At 34.0% G+C, this 16,242-nt stretch overlaps 1 protein-coding gene across 1 annotated transcript in view; it reads left to right on the top strand.

The window, feature by feature from the left end:
• The window catches only part of GRV2 (DNAJ heat shock N-terminal domain-containing protein), a 234,639-nt gene that overhangs the window by 106,116 nt on the left and 112,281 nt on the right, over positions 1 to 16,242 (top strand). Inside the window, exon 10 of the mRNA XM_089800047.1 lies at positions 12,152 to 12,292. Coding sequence (XP_089656173.1) covers positions 12,152 to 12,292 — 141 coding nt within the window. The remainder of the gene's footprint in view (positions 1 to 12,151; positions 12,293 to 16,242) is intronic.

Below are 16,242 nucleotides of genomic sequence, written 5' to 3'. Positions count from 1 at the left end.
TATACTTAGCAACTGGTGCAAAAGTTTCTTCAAAGTCTATTCCTTCCTTTGGAGAGAATCCCCTAGCCACAAAATGAGCTTTATGTTTTTCAATGCCACCATCTGTAGCATACTTAACTTTGAAGAGTCATTTAGATGAAACAACATATTTTCCTTTAGGTCTAGGAACTATTTCCCAAACATCAGTTTTTAGTATTGACTGATATTCTTCTACCTTTGCATCTTTCCAAACTTGATGCTTGAGAGCTTTAGAAGCATTAGAAGGTTCAGAGTTTGGAATCTCACACATGAATGCATTGTATGTTAATTTGCGAGGTCTTTTGCTTTCTCTGAATGTCTTTGAAGGTGCTGCAAATTCATCTCCTTCCTCTATTATTTTTCTTGCCCAAAGTTGCCTTCTAGAATTATTGTCAAGACTCTCTTCTTGAGTCTCTAGAAGGATCTCATTTTCATTTGAAGTCTCTTTAGGGTACTCCCTCTGAATCTTAGGAATAGGAACCTCTTCTAGGGAATAGGTTGAATCATCCGTATCTAGTTCATCTAAAATTTTGGCTCTTTTGAAAGCAATGTCTTCTTCAAAGATGACATCTCTATTAAGTTCTATTTGTTTTTGTCCAGGTATGTAGATTTTGTAACCCTTTATTGTTTCACTAAAACCAATAAGAGTTCCTTTCCTTCCAGTAGGTTCTAATTTTGTCCTTTTCTCCTTAGGTACATGAACATACACAAGACATCCAAATATCCTCAAATGACTAATGTCAGGTTTTACACCTGAAAAGGCTTCCCTAAGAGTTTTGTTGTCTAGATGTGAGTGAGGACATCTGTTTTGGATATAGATTGCTGTATTAGATGCTTCAGCCCAAAATGACATGTTCAAATTTTGATCATATATCATAGCCCTAATAGCTTTTACAATGGTTCTATTTTTTCTTTCAACAACTCCATTCTGTTATGGGTTGTAGGGAACTATAAACTCCCTCTTAATCCCAACAAGTTTGCAAAGTTTTTGAAATATTTTAGAAGTGTATTCTTTCCCATTATTTGTTCGTAGAATTTTAATTTTCTTTCCTGAGGAGCTTTTAGTGATAGTTTCGAATTATTTAAATTTAGAAAGAATGTCTTCAGATTCTTTGCACTTAAAGAAGTTTATCCATGTCTTCCTTGAAAAGTCATCAACAAATATCACATAGTACAAAAACCTCCTAAGGATGGTGTTGACATGGGTCCACATAGGTCAGAGTGTACTAGATCTAACACCTTTAGTTTTGCCCAAACTTTGAGAAAATGATTTTTTTGTGTTTTTCCCCAAGGCACAACCTTTGCAAGATTCATTTTGAATTTGACTTAATTTGCACATTCCAGTTACCAACTTCCTTAGAGATGTTAGGGCACGAAAGTTGATATGACCTAATCTTCAATGCCAGATTTCATTTGAATCAGAGTTCTCATGAACGAGTGCATGATTTGTCTTAGTGCAAAGCTCATATAGTAGTCCTTGTCTTACTCCTATCATTTGAGCCTTCTTTATAGTTGAATTCTTTGCCCATGCTAGTACTTTACCTTTCATGAATGTAACTCTATACCCATCATCTTCAAGTGCTGATATAGATATTCAATTCCTTTTAATACCTAGTACATATAGAGCTCCAAAAGGATGAATAGATTTTCGTGATTTTAATTTGATGGTGTGGGTCCAACTTCTTTTTACGGGATGTGTAGAATCATCCCCAATTGTAACTTCTTCATCTGTTTCTATATGCATGCTTTCTAGATTATCTTGATATCTGGTGATGTGTCTTGAAGATCCACTGTCAACTATCCAAGTGTTGGGCTTGGTTGATATTTGACTAGACGAGGTTGAGTAGAAAGCATACTTCTCATAATCTTGACCTTCAATTGATTTATCAATTTTGACAAATGACGCTTGGAGTTTTGATCAATTAGGACAATTTAGTGCATAATGTCCATAGTGATCACATCTGAAACATTGAATTTTAGGCAGGTCTTTCTTTTGTTTTGAATGTCCTTTTCCATGAAAGTTTCTTTTCCTTTTGGAGTTTTCCTTCTTACCTTCTTATGAGAGTTGGTGTTAAGAACATGAATGTCTTCATCTATAGTCTTTTGTCTTCTTTTAGTCATTAGTCTCAACTCTTCATGAAGACAATCAAATCTTAATCGATCTAATTTTGGAAATTTAGATCTTGTACTTATACTTTGTACAAATGACTCCTAAGAATTTGGTAGTCCTCCTAATACTATTAGGGATAACTCTTGATTGTCAATCATGTAATTGATTGAAGATAATTGATCTCTTAATTCAGTAATTCTCATGAAGAAGGCATTTACTGATTCTCCTTCATTCATGCTAATATTATTCATTTATCTTTTAAGAGCAAGTTTTCTTCCAGCATTATTTACTATAAATGCATTTTCAAGGCTTTAAACATGCGATATGCTATTACATGTTTTGGCACAATAGGTACTATATGATCTCGAACAACATCCACTATTATTTTCATGGTTTTCTCATTATTCTCAATCGATAGAGTTTTCTTTGGACCATCTTTGGTTCTTCCTTTTCTTCTTTTACAAAGGATTCTAATTTGTTCTCTTTTAATAGCATCATTATTCAAAGTTTCCAAGGTTCGAAGTTGTTAGCACTTGTAAGGTGGTGTTCGAATCTTATCATGTTTGTCATTTTTGAAGAATGGTGTGACATTGCAACTTAATGTGAAAATCTGATCTCTTAAACTTAATAAGATCTTTCCTTAACAAGGCTCTGATGCCATGTAAAGTTCTCATCAGATTTCAACGTAATGCTGACTGATGCATGATTTTATTTGCAGGTTTAAACTCTAAAGGCAATGGATCTGATTTACTTGGATGCAAATTATTTGACTAAATTCCTATCAGCAGTTGGTTTAGTTTTAGGGCAATTCTAGGTTGTCCATTACAGATAATTATGCATATCGATAATGAGCTAAACAAATAGGGATCAAAATATATCTTGATTATTACTGAGATACAATCTCAGAAGAAAAATATATATATGAACATCAGTTAGATGCAGTGATCATATGCAGAATACCATTCAATTGGATTATATATATATATATATATATATATATATATATATATATATATATATATATATATATATATATATATATATTTATATGTATATGTATATGTATATGTATATGTATGTATGTATGTATGTATGTATGTATATCAATATGTAAATCATACTTGTATATATATACATATGTATATGTCATTGATCACAGATATTGTCTGACCAAAGCTACATACTTTAACACAAATGAATGGAACAAATAAAAGTCATTGCATCTAGGTGATGGTCATAGAGGTCAAGCATTGGGCCTTCCCAAGCGATCACCCATCCCGGTATTATGACTCCAATTCACATGTGCTTAAACATAGTCTCCTCCAATGTTAAACCCACCTAGCTTGCAACCCCATTTGCAAAACCTTCAGCAAGTTTTGTGCCTTATTAACCATTCATTATAGAGCCCCTATAGCTCATCAATGAGATGGAATTAACTTTCTTTGATCTTATGTTGGTTTGTCTGTTGGAGTTTAATTTGACTCTAGAATGCTATTCCTACTACATTATGGCAAGTATTTACTAAAATACAGTGTAACATAGGGACTTGCACCCCCCCTAACCCCCCCCCCCCCCCCCCCCCCGCCTCAAACCTCGAAGTACCCATCCCCGCATTGGGTACTAGAGTACCCAAGTACCATCACCTTCATCCTTCCATTGCTGGGATGGGTACTTGAATTTTGATTTTTGAATGTTACTATTGGGCATGTAATATGTTACTAGGTTGAATGTTCAATGGTTCTAGTTCATATTGCAATTTTGCTATGTTCAAGTATTTTAATTTGGTATGTTCTATTGAAGCATCATTTCATAACTAGCATTTCAAGTTCTATATGTATTCTATAAAACACCGCTTTTGCCCTGTCCTCCCCTTGCTACTATCCCTTGTCCGTCCTCCTGCCGTCCCAAAAATGAGGTACATTTTCCCTCATCTTGGAAACTCGTTCCGATGTACCCCAGTACTGGTGTTACATTGCTAAAATATGATGGGATGAAAAGATGAGAAACAAGATAATTTCATAGCTATGTGGGTCACAATAGTATGAGAACAAATCCTCTCCTAAATCTCTTGTGCAGGATTTTTTTGGGTTACCCCATTAAGCACAAAAGATAGACAAATCTGCAACTAACTACACGAGGTGAAAGAGGATTTCATAAAAATTCTACCCACCGCTGGAATTGTTATGAAAATGCTTTGTCTGACCTGGACGTGCCATGGAAATGCCACATCAAAGATGGAATTGTAATAGTTGGTTAATAACTAAGTTGTTGATTTCAAATGATTCTAACGGGGAAATGTGAACTCTACCTGAATCCAGTGGCATTCTTATACCTGGAATTGATCCGATTTTCTGCTAAATTGGTAGCATCGAGAAATTTTCATGGGCAATACTGAAAGCTAGAATTTGCTCTGTTTATTGTATTTTTCAGATCTGAGAATTTAAGAAAACTCAAGAAACAAAGGAATTGAAAAATCAGAGGGAATACAAATAAATGGATTTTTGGAGAACAATTACTGACTGAATATAACTTTATGTCTCTCACCAAATAATGTGAGTGCAAGGTCAGACTTCCAATTTTCAAGAGCAATATGGGTGATGCACTTGGCAAAAAGGAATAATTTCCTGAAACACTAATGAGAGCACCAATTATTTCAAAATATGTCTCCAACCTTGTACCAGCTTTGAATAGGCAATGAAGAGAGGGAGTCTGAGAATCATACTAGTAGGAAATATGCAAGTCTTTCTAAAGCCATGCATGTCTTATTAAAGCCATTAACTAATACAAGCAACACAAGTATAATAAAAGAAACTAATAAAGGTTTTCTACTTTTAGCAGGATAGAGGCGGGGCCTCTACAAACAACATAAATATTACTGCAAAGCACTGAGGATGTTGTGTAGCCTCCTCTAATCTAAGAGTTGTTCAAGCTTTCCTTTTGAGGAAGAAAATTAAATATGAATAGGAGAAGGCCATGGAAATTGAACATCAGTCTTATGAAAAATATGACTTGGGTTCATTTAGATTTACCATGAGGGAAGAAACTCATTTGCTGTAAATTAGTTTACAAAGTTGAGTACAAAGTTGATGGTACACTTGACAAGTACAAAAGATGGTTGGTGGCTAAAGGGTTCTTGTAGAGAGAAGGTATTGGTTATGAGGAGATCTTTGCTCCTTTGACGAAGATGAGCACCATCTGTTTAGTTTTGGCCATTTCAGCCCAGTTTGGCTAGAAAGTCCATCGAATGGATGTGAAGAGTGCCTTCTTTAATGGTTATTTGGAGGAAGAAGTATACACAACTCAACCTTATGGTTTTCAGGTTGCAAGAAAGGAGCATCATATATGTAGACTGACTATAATGTCCCCACTTTCAGTCACTTAAGTATTGTAGTTGGCTTTGAATTTCTTGGTCACTATCAACCTTGTCTAAACGGATGTTTGATGTTGGCAAAGAGCTCAGTTGGTCTAGAGGACTACTATGCAACTTTTGGATGTGAATTTTGTTTTTTACAGCAATTATGAGTTTTTGATTAAATTTCAATTTTAAAATGTGCCTTTGGAAATTTTCTGCGGGAAAAGTATATAAGGCAATTTAGTGAGCTCGTTTGTATTAAGTAGATTATTCTATATTTTCTAGCGAAACCCTTGTGGTTTTGTGGATAGAAATAGGTTCATCTCAGCATTCATGAACTCTTATTTAACAAGACTTTTATTCCTTTGTTAATATCAAATATCTTGATAATAATTTTTGTGTGTTTTGTTTGACTATTTTAATGACAAAGGACAATGCATCAACAACCATCCTAAACATACACTGGCACAATGATGAAATAACATAGCATATAGCAATAAATGATATAGAAGGTAATTGTCAATATATGTGTAACACCCCTCTAGGGAACCTGTGAGGACATCTAAGCTATCAAAATGACATGGCAATTTTATTTTTGAAAGTAAAAGTACATCTTATACTAACATTTGTAATATTATTTACATACTATAGAAGTGGAAAGAATATAAAATGACATTTCACAATTGTATTACTAAGATTGTAAAGTAAGATTAACTTTCATCTCTAGCCTATGTCCTTTGATGCTCCATAATTTGGCTACTTAGGGAACACAATTATAACATATTTTAGTCATAGCTACACCGTCCTAGGGGATAGGGGGACGATAGAATGGGGGACATGTTTTCGAGACGGGAGGATAGAGGGGCCTTAATTTGGGGATGGTTGGGGGGTGGCGGGGGACTGGGAAGGGGTTGTGTATACTATACATATGGTACTTAAAATGCTAGTTATAAAAAGATGTATTGCAATATAAGATATAAAGATGTAAAAGAGTAAATACTTGTACACTGCATTGAATTGGAACATCAAACATTGAACATAAATAGTCAAATCAGCAAATAGTCAACACCGAGACGTCCCCCTTACTCATTGGAGGTGGTGGAATTTGGTGGTACCATTGGGGACAGGGGAACAGAGTCCCTAAGTCCCTAGTGCGTCCAAGTCTTCCAGACCTAGGGGGACACATCCCTGTGTTACTATGATTTTAGTGAATTATAACCAAATAAATTACATTCCATTAAGCATGAATATTATCAATATCTGTAAATTCGTTTTAGGGCACCAATATCTAGACGTTTCCATCACTACAACCACAACATTTAAATTCAAGGTAATGATAACATACATATACCAACATCTAACTTAATTTATTTGTAGCACAAATAGATCTTAGATCTTACATTATGATAAATAAAAATATCTTCAATTCTAATCACAAATAACTATTTAAAGATTACATTTACATCATTTTGGATACAAATACATCACTTTCCACATGGAGCATCCGAATACATCAAGTACAAATAATACAATATACATGAAATGGTACATAAACCACGAATCTCTCAAAACAACAAATAAAGGTAAAGCAACTAAGAATCATCAAAAATTACAAATGATTCCATCAGCCTATGATGAAAGAAGAATCACTACCACTTGACCATGTGGAACCTTGAGGCCCACCCCACTATGGTGATCAAACGGCAACAAAGGCTTACAAAAAGCAGCATTCAAATACCAACTAGTAGAGGCAACTACAATTCCTATGGAAGAAATCTAAGCTACATGTAGGAAGATTGTCATCACATAGCATCCATCTTGGGTTACTCTAGATTGGTCTCTTTGGACTTTGACAGCCATGTGAGAACTCATGTGGACCCAAATAATCCTTTTGCAAGGACAAGAAATTCTGATCATGCTAGTTCGATATGTCCTATGGACAAACATGTTTATCTTTTACTCCCATCCTTGGCTTATACTAGCACTCAAAGCATGGGTGAGGCACTCATTATATTTAATTTTATCCACAATTTACCGTTAGGTAGAACTCGTCAATGGGTTACCTTGGGCAGACTAATTTAAGGCTTCAACCCCCATTGATAGCCACTACCCCACAATGCACCTAGATAATTACCCCTATTGCTAGAAATAAGACACAAGGGTATAATCGCCTCACGCAAACATATATCATACCAATATATACCTAGCATACGAGGTCAATGAAATTGATTCATGAATCTTTTACAAAGCTTCTTTCATAGGCATGTCCCAAATCCCAAAATAAGAGTCATACTTGATTGCATTTCAATATAATGTGGACATCATGCATGTGATCATGGAATCCACATCATCATGAAACCATAATGGTAAATAAGATAATATATACAAGTATAAAACTTAAATGACTGATAAAACAAAGTAAAAGCCAATAATGATAACTTTAACCATACAAATACACATCTATGACGCTTGACACCAATAAAGTCACAAGAATCTGGTGTAAGAACCCTTTATAACAGGCCTTTCTCATGGGCTGCCCTAAACCTTCACTAGGAAGCATAACTGAACATCTGAGTTACACAACTGAAACATGATCCATGTAAGCAATGAAATCGCCACCTATCAGATTGTGAAATCCACATAGGATTGATTAAACCAAGTGAAATTAAGTCCCTAGCCTCTGGTATATCTCTATTTATCGAACGGGTCAAAATTTTGATGACACAAGCAACCTAAACATCTGGAAAGGCATTCAACACCGTTGTACAAATCTTTCAATGCAATTGTGTGAAGCATTAAATGCAATCGTATGAATCGTGCAATGCAACTATATAAATCATTCAACACATCTATGTAAATTATTCAACCACAACTGTACAAGTCATTCAATGCAATTGAGCAGTACAAACAAAGCATTCAAGGCATTTGCTTGACAAGCTTAGCATTCAAATTGGGCTTCAATCCGGACACAGAAACGAATCAGACGAAGATCCAGTTGGAATTTTGCTGATAACCTTCCAGAATCTCTCTTAAGCTGACCCTAGCACTTAGGCATGAAAATCCAATATTGAAATTACAAAAAACAGATCGTAGGAAGAGTAGAAAAGAAGCAAAGATAGAAGCATTTAAAATTAATCCACCACTTCCAGATTAAAATTTTTAAATAACTCTTTTTACAAATAAAATACAGTTTCTATATAACATTTTAATCACAAAACCATTCTCAAAACCTTGCATAACAATATATACCAAAATACAAAGGGATTCAGTTCCCTACCTCAAGCCTACAAGATCCAAGTGAAGAAAATAGGTGAGAAGATGAAAGAACCCAATGCAAAACTCAATGCACAACATCAACTTCTGTCTCAATCCACAACAAATCAATCCAAAAACATTCTATAACATTTTCTTAAAGAAAACGTTCTCATACCCTTTAAAAGCACAACTCTCTTCAACATTAAATTATAACCTCTTTAAAGGCAAGGGCCTACAACACAATGGTAAATTGTGAGTCTCTTATATGAGAGGTCTTGGGTTTTAATCCACTCGATTTAAATAAATAAACAATAGTAATTTATCAAAAACACATAATAATCAATCTTGGCTTCGGCCTCTTATCGATCAAAAAGAAAAAATTATAACCTCTTTAAAATATAATTTCGAGAGCTTCTCTGAGGACCCCCAAAAAATGAAATACAAAACCTCCATCTATAGAAAATCTTAGAAGAATGGTTTCTAAAAAAATTTCCAAAACTTGCACGAGTAAAAAATAAAGCTTCTTTAAAAATCCTCAAAAATCCCTAAAAATAAAAATCAAAACTATTGAATAGAATTCACAAAAATAAGATTCCCCAAGACAATACTTTTCGTCAAATAAAAATATGGATTTAGTACTAAACAAAATAATCCACTGATTATAATCTCTCAAGTAAATTAAATAAAAAAGGCGCAATAAAACTCTAAAAAGCACTAAAACGAAAACATCAAATGGAAGCTCCAAAACAATAACTTTGAAAACAATAGACATTCCCCTCTCATAATATATTTGGTTTTTTGCAATTATCTATAAATATATATTTACAATTTCATGAATTAAATCAAATTAAAAGGCATAATTAGTCCCTTCATAATACTATTTATTGACATATTTATGGCCACATGTAAATATTTATATCTAATAATAATCAAGAAACTAGTAACTTGTGAGCCTCTCATGTGGGAGGTCTTGAGTTTGAGTCTACTCGAGCTTAATGCATAGGACTAATTAATCTCAACAAATAATAATAACAATTATTCTAGGCCTCTGGCCAATACCTAAAAAATAAAAAATAAAAATTTAATATTCAACAATTAAAATATATTTATTATTAATTTGGTGAGTAATATTTTCTTTTATTAATTGAAGTATTTAAAAATATTACATGAGAGTAACGCCCCTTTAGAGTATTATTCGCTACTTTCTATCCATATATTTAAGTATATTCAACCTAATAACACCAATGTCAAAATAATTTGCATCTACTCCTATCACCTATTCTAATCTAGTCTTGCTATAAAGAGAATTACATTATTAACAGTGTAACCCCAAGACTTGCACCCCCCTCCCAAATTTTGAAGTACCTGTCCTTGAGACGTCCTCGCATTGGGTATTTGAGTACCCAAGCACCCCCACCTTTGCCATTTCACAACCATGCCGCCGCTGGGATGTGTACTTGAATTCCTATTTGAATTTTGATTTTTGAATGTTACTATTGGGTATGTAATACATTATTATGTTGAATGCCACTGGTTCTAATTCATGTTGCATTTTTTCTATGTTCAAGTATTTTAAAACATCTAAAACATCATTTCATAACTAGCATTTCAAGTTCTATATGTATACTACACAACACCCTTCTCTGGCTTATTTTAGGTCTCTTTGGAGCTAACAATTCCTTAAAGAAAACATTCTATAACAATTTCTTAAAGAAAACACTCTCATAGCCTTAAAAAGCACAACTCTCTTCAACATTAATTTACAACCTCATTAAAATATAATTTCTAGAGCTTCTCTTAGGACCCCCAAAAAATGAAATACAAAACCCCCATCTATAGAAAATCTCAGAAGAATGGTTTCTAAAACATTTCCCAAAACTTGCACGAGAAAAAAATAAAGCTTCTGCAAAAGTCCTCAAAAATCCCTAAAAATAAAAATCATAACTATTGAATAGAATTCACAAAAATAAAATTCCCCAAGACAATACTTTTCGTCAGATAAGAATATGGATTTAGTACTAAACGAAAAATCCTACTGATTATAATCTCTCAAGTAAATTAAATAAGAAAGGCACAGTAAAACTCTAAAAAGCACTAAAACAAAAACATCAAATGGAAGCTCCAAAATAATAACTTGTGAAACTAGGTAGAGTTTATGCTTGGTACTTGAATAATCACCTGCACGAAACAATAATATGTATAAATATATGTATGCATGTATGTATATATGTGTATGTATGTATGTATGTATGCATATATGTATATATGTATGTATGTGTGTGTGTGTGTGTGTGTGTGGGTGTGTATATATATATGTATGCATGTGTCAACCATTACAGTCAAATGAAGGGGAAATTAAAACTTTGTATGAGTCTCACGAATGAATAATATGCCATGCTCCCGCTTCATATAAACACGTCATAGAAAGATCAACTTAAGCATGTAAATAAAACATGCCATTTTCCTTAATCATATTATTTAACATTATTAGAATCATGGGTTAGACCAAAACAATCTATATCATAAGCATAAAGCTTGTTCCTCATCAAACATAACCATATAGTTAAGTAAGGAATCTAACTATCTCAATGTATCTATCATAAATTTAGATTATCAACTAACATCATCATTATACCTTACCAACACTGAACACATCAATATTCTGGAATCACAACATTGTTAGTAGTATGATATCTCATAAAACCCACGTAACATGAAAAACGATTTATTATGATTAAGTATACTAACTATAAATTCAATCAGCAACTATGTCTATAACTCAAAACGGAACCACCATATTAGTCTATCTCATTCAAATATCTAACTCAGTCAGGAAGTATTGCTCACAACCAGCAGAAATAGAAAGCACACGTCTTTGTAATATCACATAATCATATCCAATGCAAGCAATGCAATCCACATACATAACAGGAGTGACATTACAACATGGAGAGGGACAAATGGTTATGCTGATTGCTCTTTGCTTGTATTGGTACAAAAATGTCACCAATCAATTGACCACCTATCTGGTTGGCACCCTCTTCACCCATGATCACAGCAATACCTTTAACCGCACTCACGAATTCCACTAGCAGCATCTGTTTCAAAAATAAATACAATAACAGTAATTGGTTGAATATCTGAAACATACTATTAAGTGACATTTCATAGGCAATATTACATCAGACTTGTTCTAAGAAACAGTGATAAGGAGGTGGCTACGTCATGGTAGACACATTAATGAGTTCTGTTTGTATGTTTTTCCAAATTATTTGAATGCAAATTCTCTGAATTTCATATAATGAACTTTTTCTTATTTGAACGCAATTAATTTATCTCACATAGGCTTCTTGTATAATCTTGAACCTTTTCCTCCATGATTTTGCTAATGCAATGATTATACCATAAATTACTAGGTTGGGGAGGCAGCATTGTCCATATTACACAGTATCGTTTCTGTCCACTCTGATTTGGATGATGCTGGAGAGATAGTAACACCTACCCCTCGAGGAAAGAGAATTTTGTCAAGCCCACGCTGCCTTCCGCATATAGCACAGGTGCACTTATGATTTCTGATTCTAAAATATTGAAATATAATTTCATCTTGAGTTGTCCTAGCTTATATATTTTATCTCTTCTGTGATTATATTTGGATTCTTTTGCTCTATTCCCGTTTAGTAATCTTGTTTACATGATCCTTGAAAAAAGTGTCGAGATTTATTTTTGTTGTTTTGTTTAGAATTGTGGAACCAAAACTTGTTTGAAAAACTGTATATAAATACTTTGGTAGTTTAAACTTAAGACAATCTGGCTTTGTTTTTGTGCCTTACGAATATTCATATGATTATAGTTTATTAAGGCATGTTATACAGTAACTGGACCGTTTTGGAGATGACATTTGATTCATGGTTTCCTAAAATCCCTCTGTGTATTTTGATGTTCATATATAATTAGTGATTAAAGGGGAATCTGGTCAACTCTGGATAGATGTTAGTTTTTGTAAACTTTTGTTTCGATTTTCCTAATTAGATATTAACGTAGTTGCACGGGTACTCGTCCCATACCTTTGGGACTCTTACCCACATACCCAAGTACTGGGTACACATACCCAAGTACCTGATACTCAGTGGGTACTCAGTAGAGAGCATCATAGCTAAGGAACTTGATCAAGATTTAAGTTTTTTGTTTGCATATCAACTTGCTGTTTATCAAGCTTAATTCAATATGTAATCAGTTTGAGACTTTGACACAATATTGATTAGCATTGAACAATATGTCACTGTTTATGATTTATGATATTCTTGTTCATGTTTATCATTTGCAATATGTCATTGTTTTATGATTTATGATATTCTCGTTTATGTTTAAAGTTTGTCTTCTCTGTTATGCATCTAAACATTTAGCATATCAAATTGCAAATCTCAAATTGAGAACAATACATTACATCTACAAACTTTATCACTGTTATCGTTTTGAAAACTCATTATCATGACATATATTTTCATATTTTCTATAAAATATTAAAGCTATATTTAAAAAGTATTGACATACCCAAGTACCTCCATTCCCTGTTTTGAAAAATAGTTATACTTGTACCCGTAATTGTACCCAAAGTACCCAAGTACCCCCATTCCCCTTCAACCTTGGTTATTAAAGGGGAATATACTTGAATGCGATAGAAGTTATTTTTTGTAAATTTTTGTTATCAAATTTCCTAATCATTTTAACTTATTTATATTTAATTTTTTAGTATCTCGTGTGGCCACTGGCCTCAAATGGCGTATTTATTAATTTTTTACTAAAAATAAATTCTATTATATGGCTTAAATACATGTTTTTAAAATTCTTAATTGAGGGTTTCATCCCCAATGAAGCATGGGTTTGTTGGAACCTAAAGTAATGGCTGGGCCTAGTTGGTGGAACCTTAATTGAGGGTTTCATCCCAATGAAGCATGGGTTTGTTGGAGGTTTACGCCAAAGTAACGTGACTTGGACCCGGCTCGAACTCGGCAAGGGTAACTTGACTTGCGACCGGCTCGGACTCGGCAATGACTCGGCCATGACTCGACAAAGTGAAAAAACCTCAAAATTTTGAGATTTTTTAGGATTTAAAGAACATTCCATGCACCCATTATTGAATAAAGCTTAAAGACACAATAACATCATTAAATAGAAGATAATTTGATCATAATGCACATACTTAAAAGTCAAACATACATTGATTACATAAGTACAATACTACAAAGGTAAATTGCTAAATACTACTAATTAAACAGTAATTGAAGGAAATATTATAAAAGTAAAACATAGAATTATATATAAAATGATAAATCCATGCAACCCATCAAAATGTATATGTATTATGAAATCCAACACATTAATAGTCATCATCAAATGTTCCAAATTCTGATCATATGTTAAGTTTAACAAAAAGTTAAAACAATACTATAGCTATGGCTCCTAGTCCTCATTGTCATCCTCATTGTCATCGTCATCCTCATCCTCATCTTTATCCCCAACCTCAACTTTAGGCTCAATATAATCTATAAAATGCCTCTTAGGCGTCTATGGTAGGGCCTGGATGACTGATTAACCATAGCATCAGCTTGTGAGGTGCCTCTAGGATCAATTGTAGTCTTTGGCTCTGCTAATGCCTCTGAGGTGCCACTAGGAACAACTGGAGCTCTCTGGTCCTCTGTTGCCATAGCCACAGCCTCAGCCTAGCCCTCTCTATCTGCCTCGTCAACCCACTATAGGTCCTCATCATCAAAGATGGGATCAGTAGCCTTAGTGATCCACTTAGACTCTGGATCAACCTCCTCTAGAGTAATTGGAGAGTTGTCACTATCCAAAATCTCCCTGGTCCTAATGCGCAGGTTGTAATGCACAAAGACTAGCCTATTGATTTTCTCCACAGACAACCTGTTACGCCTCTTTGAGTGAATGTGCTTGAACATGCTTGACTTGGGCTCACATCCAGAAGTGCTACTTGGTTGGCTCATTCTGCGGATGGTGATTTGCTGAAGATTTTTGGTTGAAGGCCCAAACATTTGCCACCATCTATCTGAATTTTGAAAAAAGGAAAAGAAAAAAATATAAGTCTCATTTCAAAATTTGAACTTTAAAGCTAGAAATTTACAAACTAGATTGTATAAGGGTTAAGTTGCAATATTTACCTGGCTGCAATTTTGTACGACCTTCTTTGCAAATTTGACTTGAAAAAATGGGCCCTGATGCATTATTATAGGCATCCATCTCAAGCAGTATATCCGTGGCATTAGTGGCCATCTTCGATATCACAGTGTATAGGCCACTAAGAACCTCCTCATCTGCCTTGAAATCTTCACAGAAACGGTGTGTCGGATTGAGGTAATAGGCTGCTGCGTGGATGGGCTTATGAAGCTGATTTTGCCATCTCCTATCAATTATGTCCCAAATAGGGCCATAGTTTTCCTCAACTCCTACATATTTGGCCTTAATAGCATCTTTGGCCCTATCCATGCCCTCATATATGTAGCCCATAGAGGGCTTCTCCTCATCAACAACTTGTAGGAGGGCTACAAGGGGCTCAGTGATCTACAAAACAATTAAGCAAAAAAAAATAGTGAATGATGAAACTTTGCAAAGTTGCACAATGAAAATAAAACAAAAATATGTATGAGATAAATTAATTTATAAAATTTTAAGATTTAAGCTTTTAAAATTTTAAATTATTTCCACAATCTTCAAACATGGCACCCAAAAACCTTCTTCATCATAAATGCATTTTGTTGCATCTATCCTTGCAAGAGTGGTGGCAAAGAAGGAGGAACTCCATTTTGGACCAACAAACATGCACCTCAAAGCTAATCTTGAACTCGGCAAGGATTTTAGTGTGATAAAATTAGAGGCAAATCTTGTGATACCAAGACAAGCCAACTCCTTTCCCTTCGTGTATTGCCTCATAATGTTGAGGACCAAGGCATGATTATAGATGAATTTACAAAATTTTTTGGCCTTAGCAACACATGATTTCACCCATTCAAGCTTGCCAATATCCTCTAACATGAGGTTGAGGCAATGGGCCGCACACAGAGTCCAAAAGATTCTTGGGTGTCTCTCCATCAAAAGTTTTCCTGTAACAATTTTAAATTAGTTAGTAAAAAATGAAATTTTTTGATGTATTAAAAAACTTTTAATTTTCAAAATTTAATGAAAAACTAAAATAATTTTTTTAGAACATAGAAAGTTAGAAACTTAAAGTTAAAATTTTACCTGCAGCAACATAATTAGCTGCATCATCAGTCACCACTTGGACAACATTCTCTTCCCCCACCTCCCTTATGACCTCCTCAATAGTTTCACATAAGAATTTTGCATTTTTGACATGTGAGGAAGCATCTATAGACTTCAAAAACATAGTGGATCCTAAAAGTGAAAATTAAACAAAATAATTATCATTCAAGAATCAATAGTCAATAAAACAAAATTTTAGTTATTCAATAATACATTAAATTTTAGACTTCAA

This window comes from Cupressus sempervirens, chromosome 9 (assembly GCF_028749045.1).
Source record: "Cupressus sempervirens isolate cs-2001-9-10 chromosome 9, ASM2874904v1, whole genome shotgun sequence".
Lineage (NCBI taxonomy): Eukaryota > Viridiplantae > Streptophyta > Pinopsida > Cupressales > Cupressaceae > Cupressus > Cupressus sempervirens.
The sequence above is the reverse complement of the archived record's forward strand: the minus strand, read 5'-3'. Positions and strand labels throughout refer to the sequence as shown.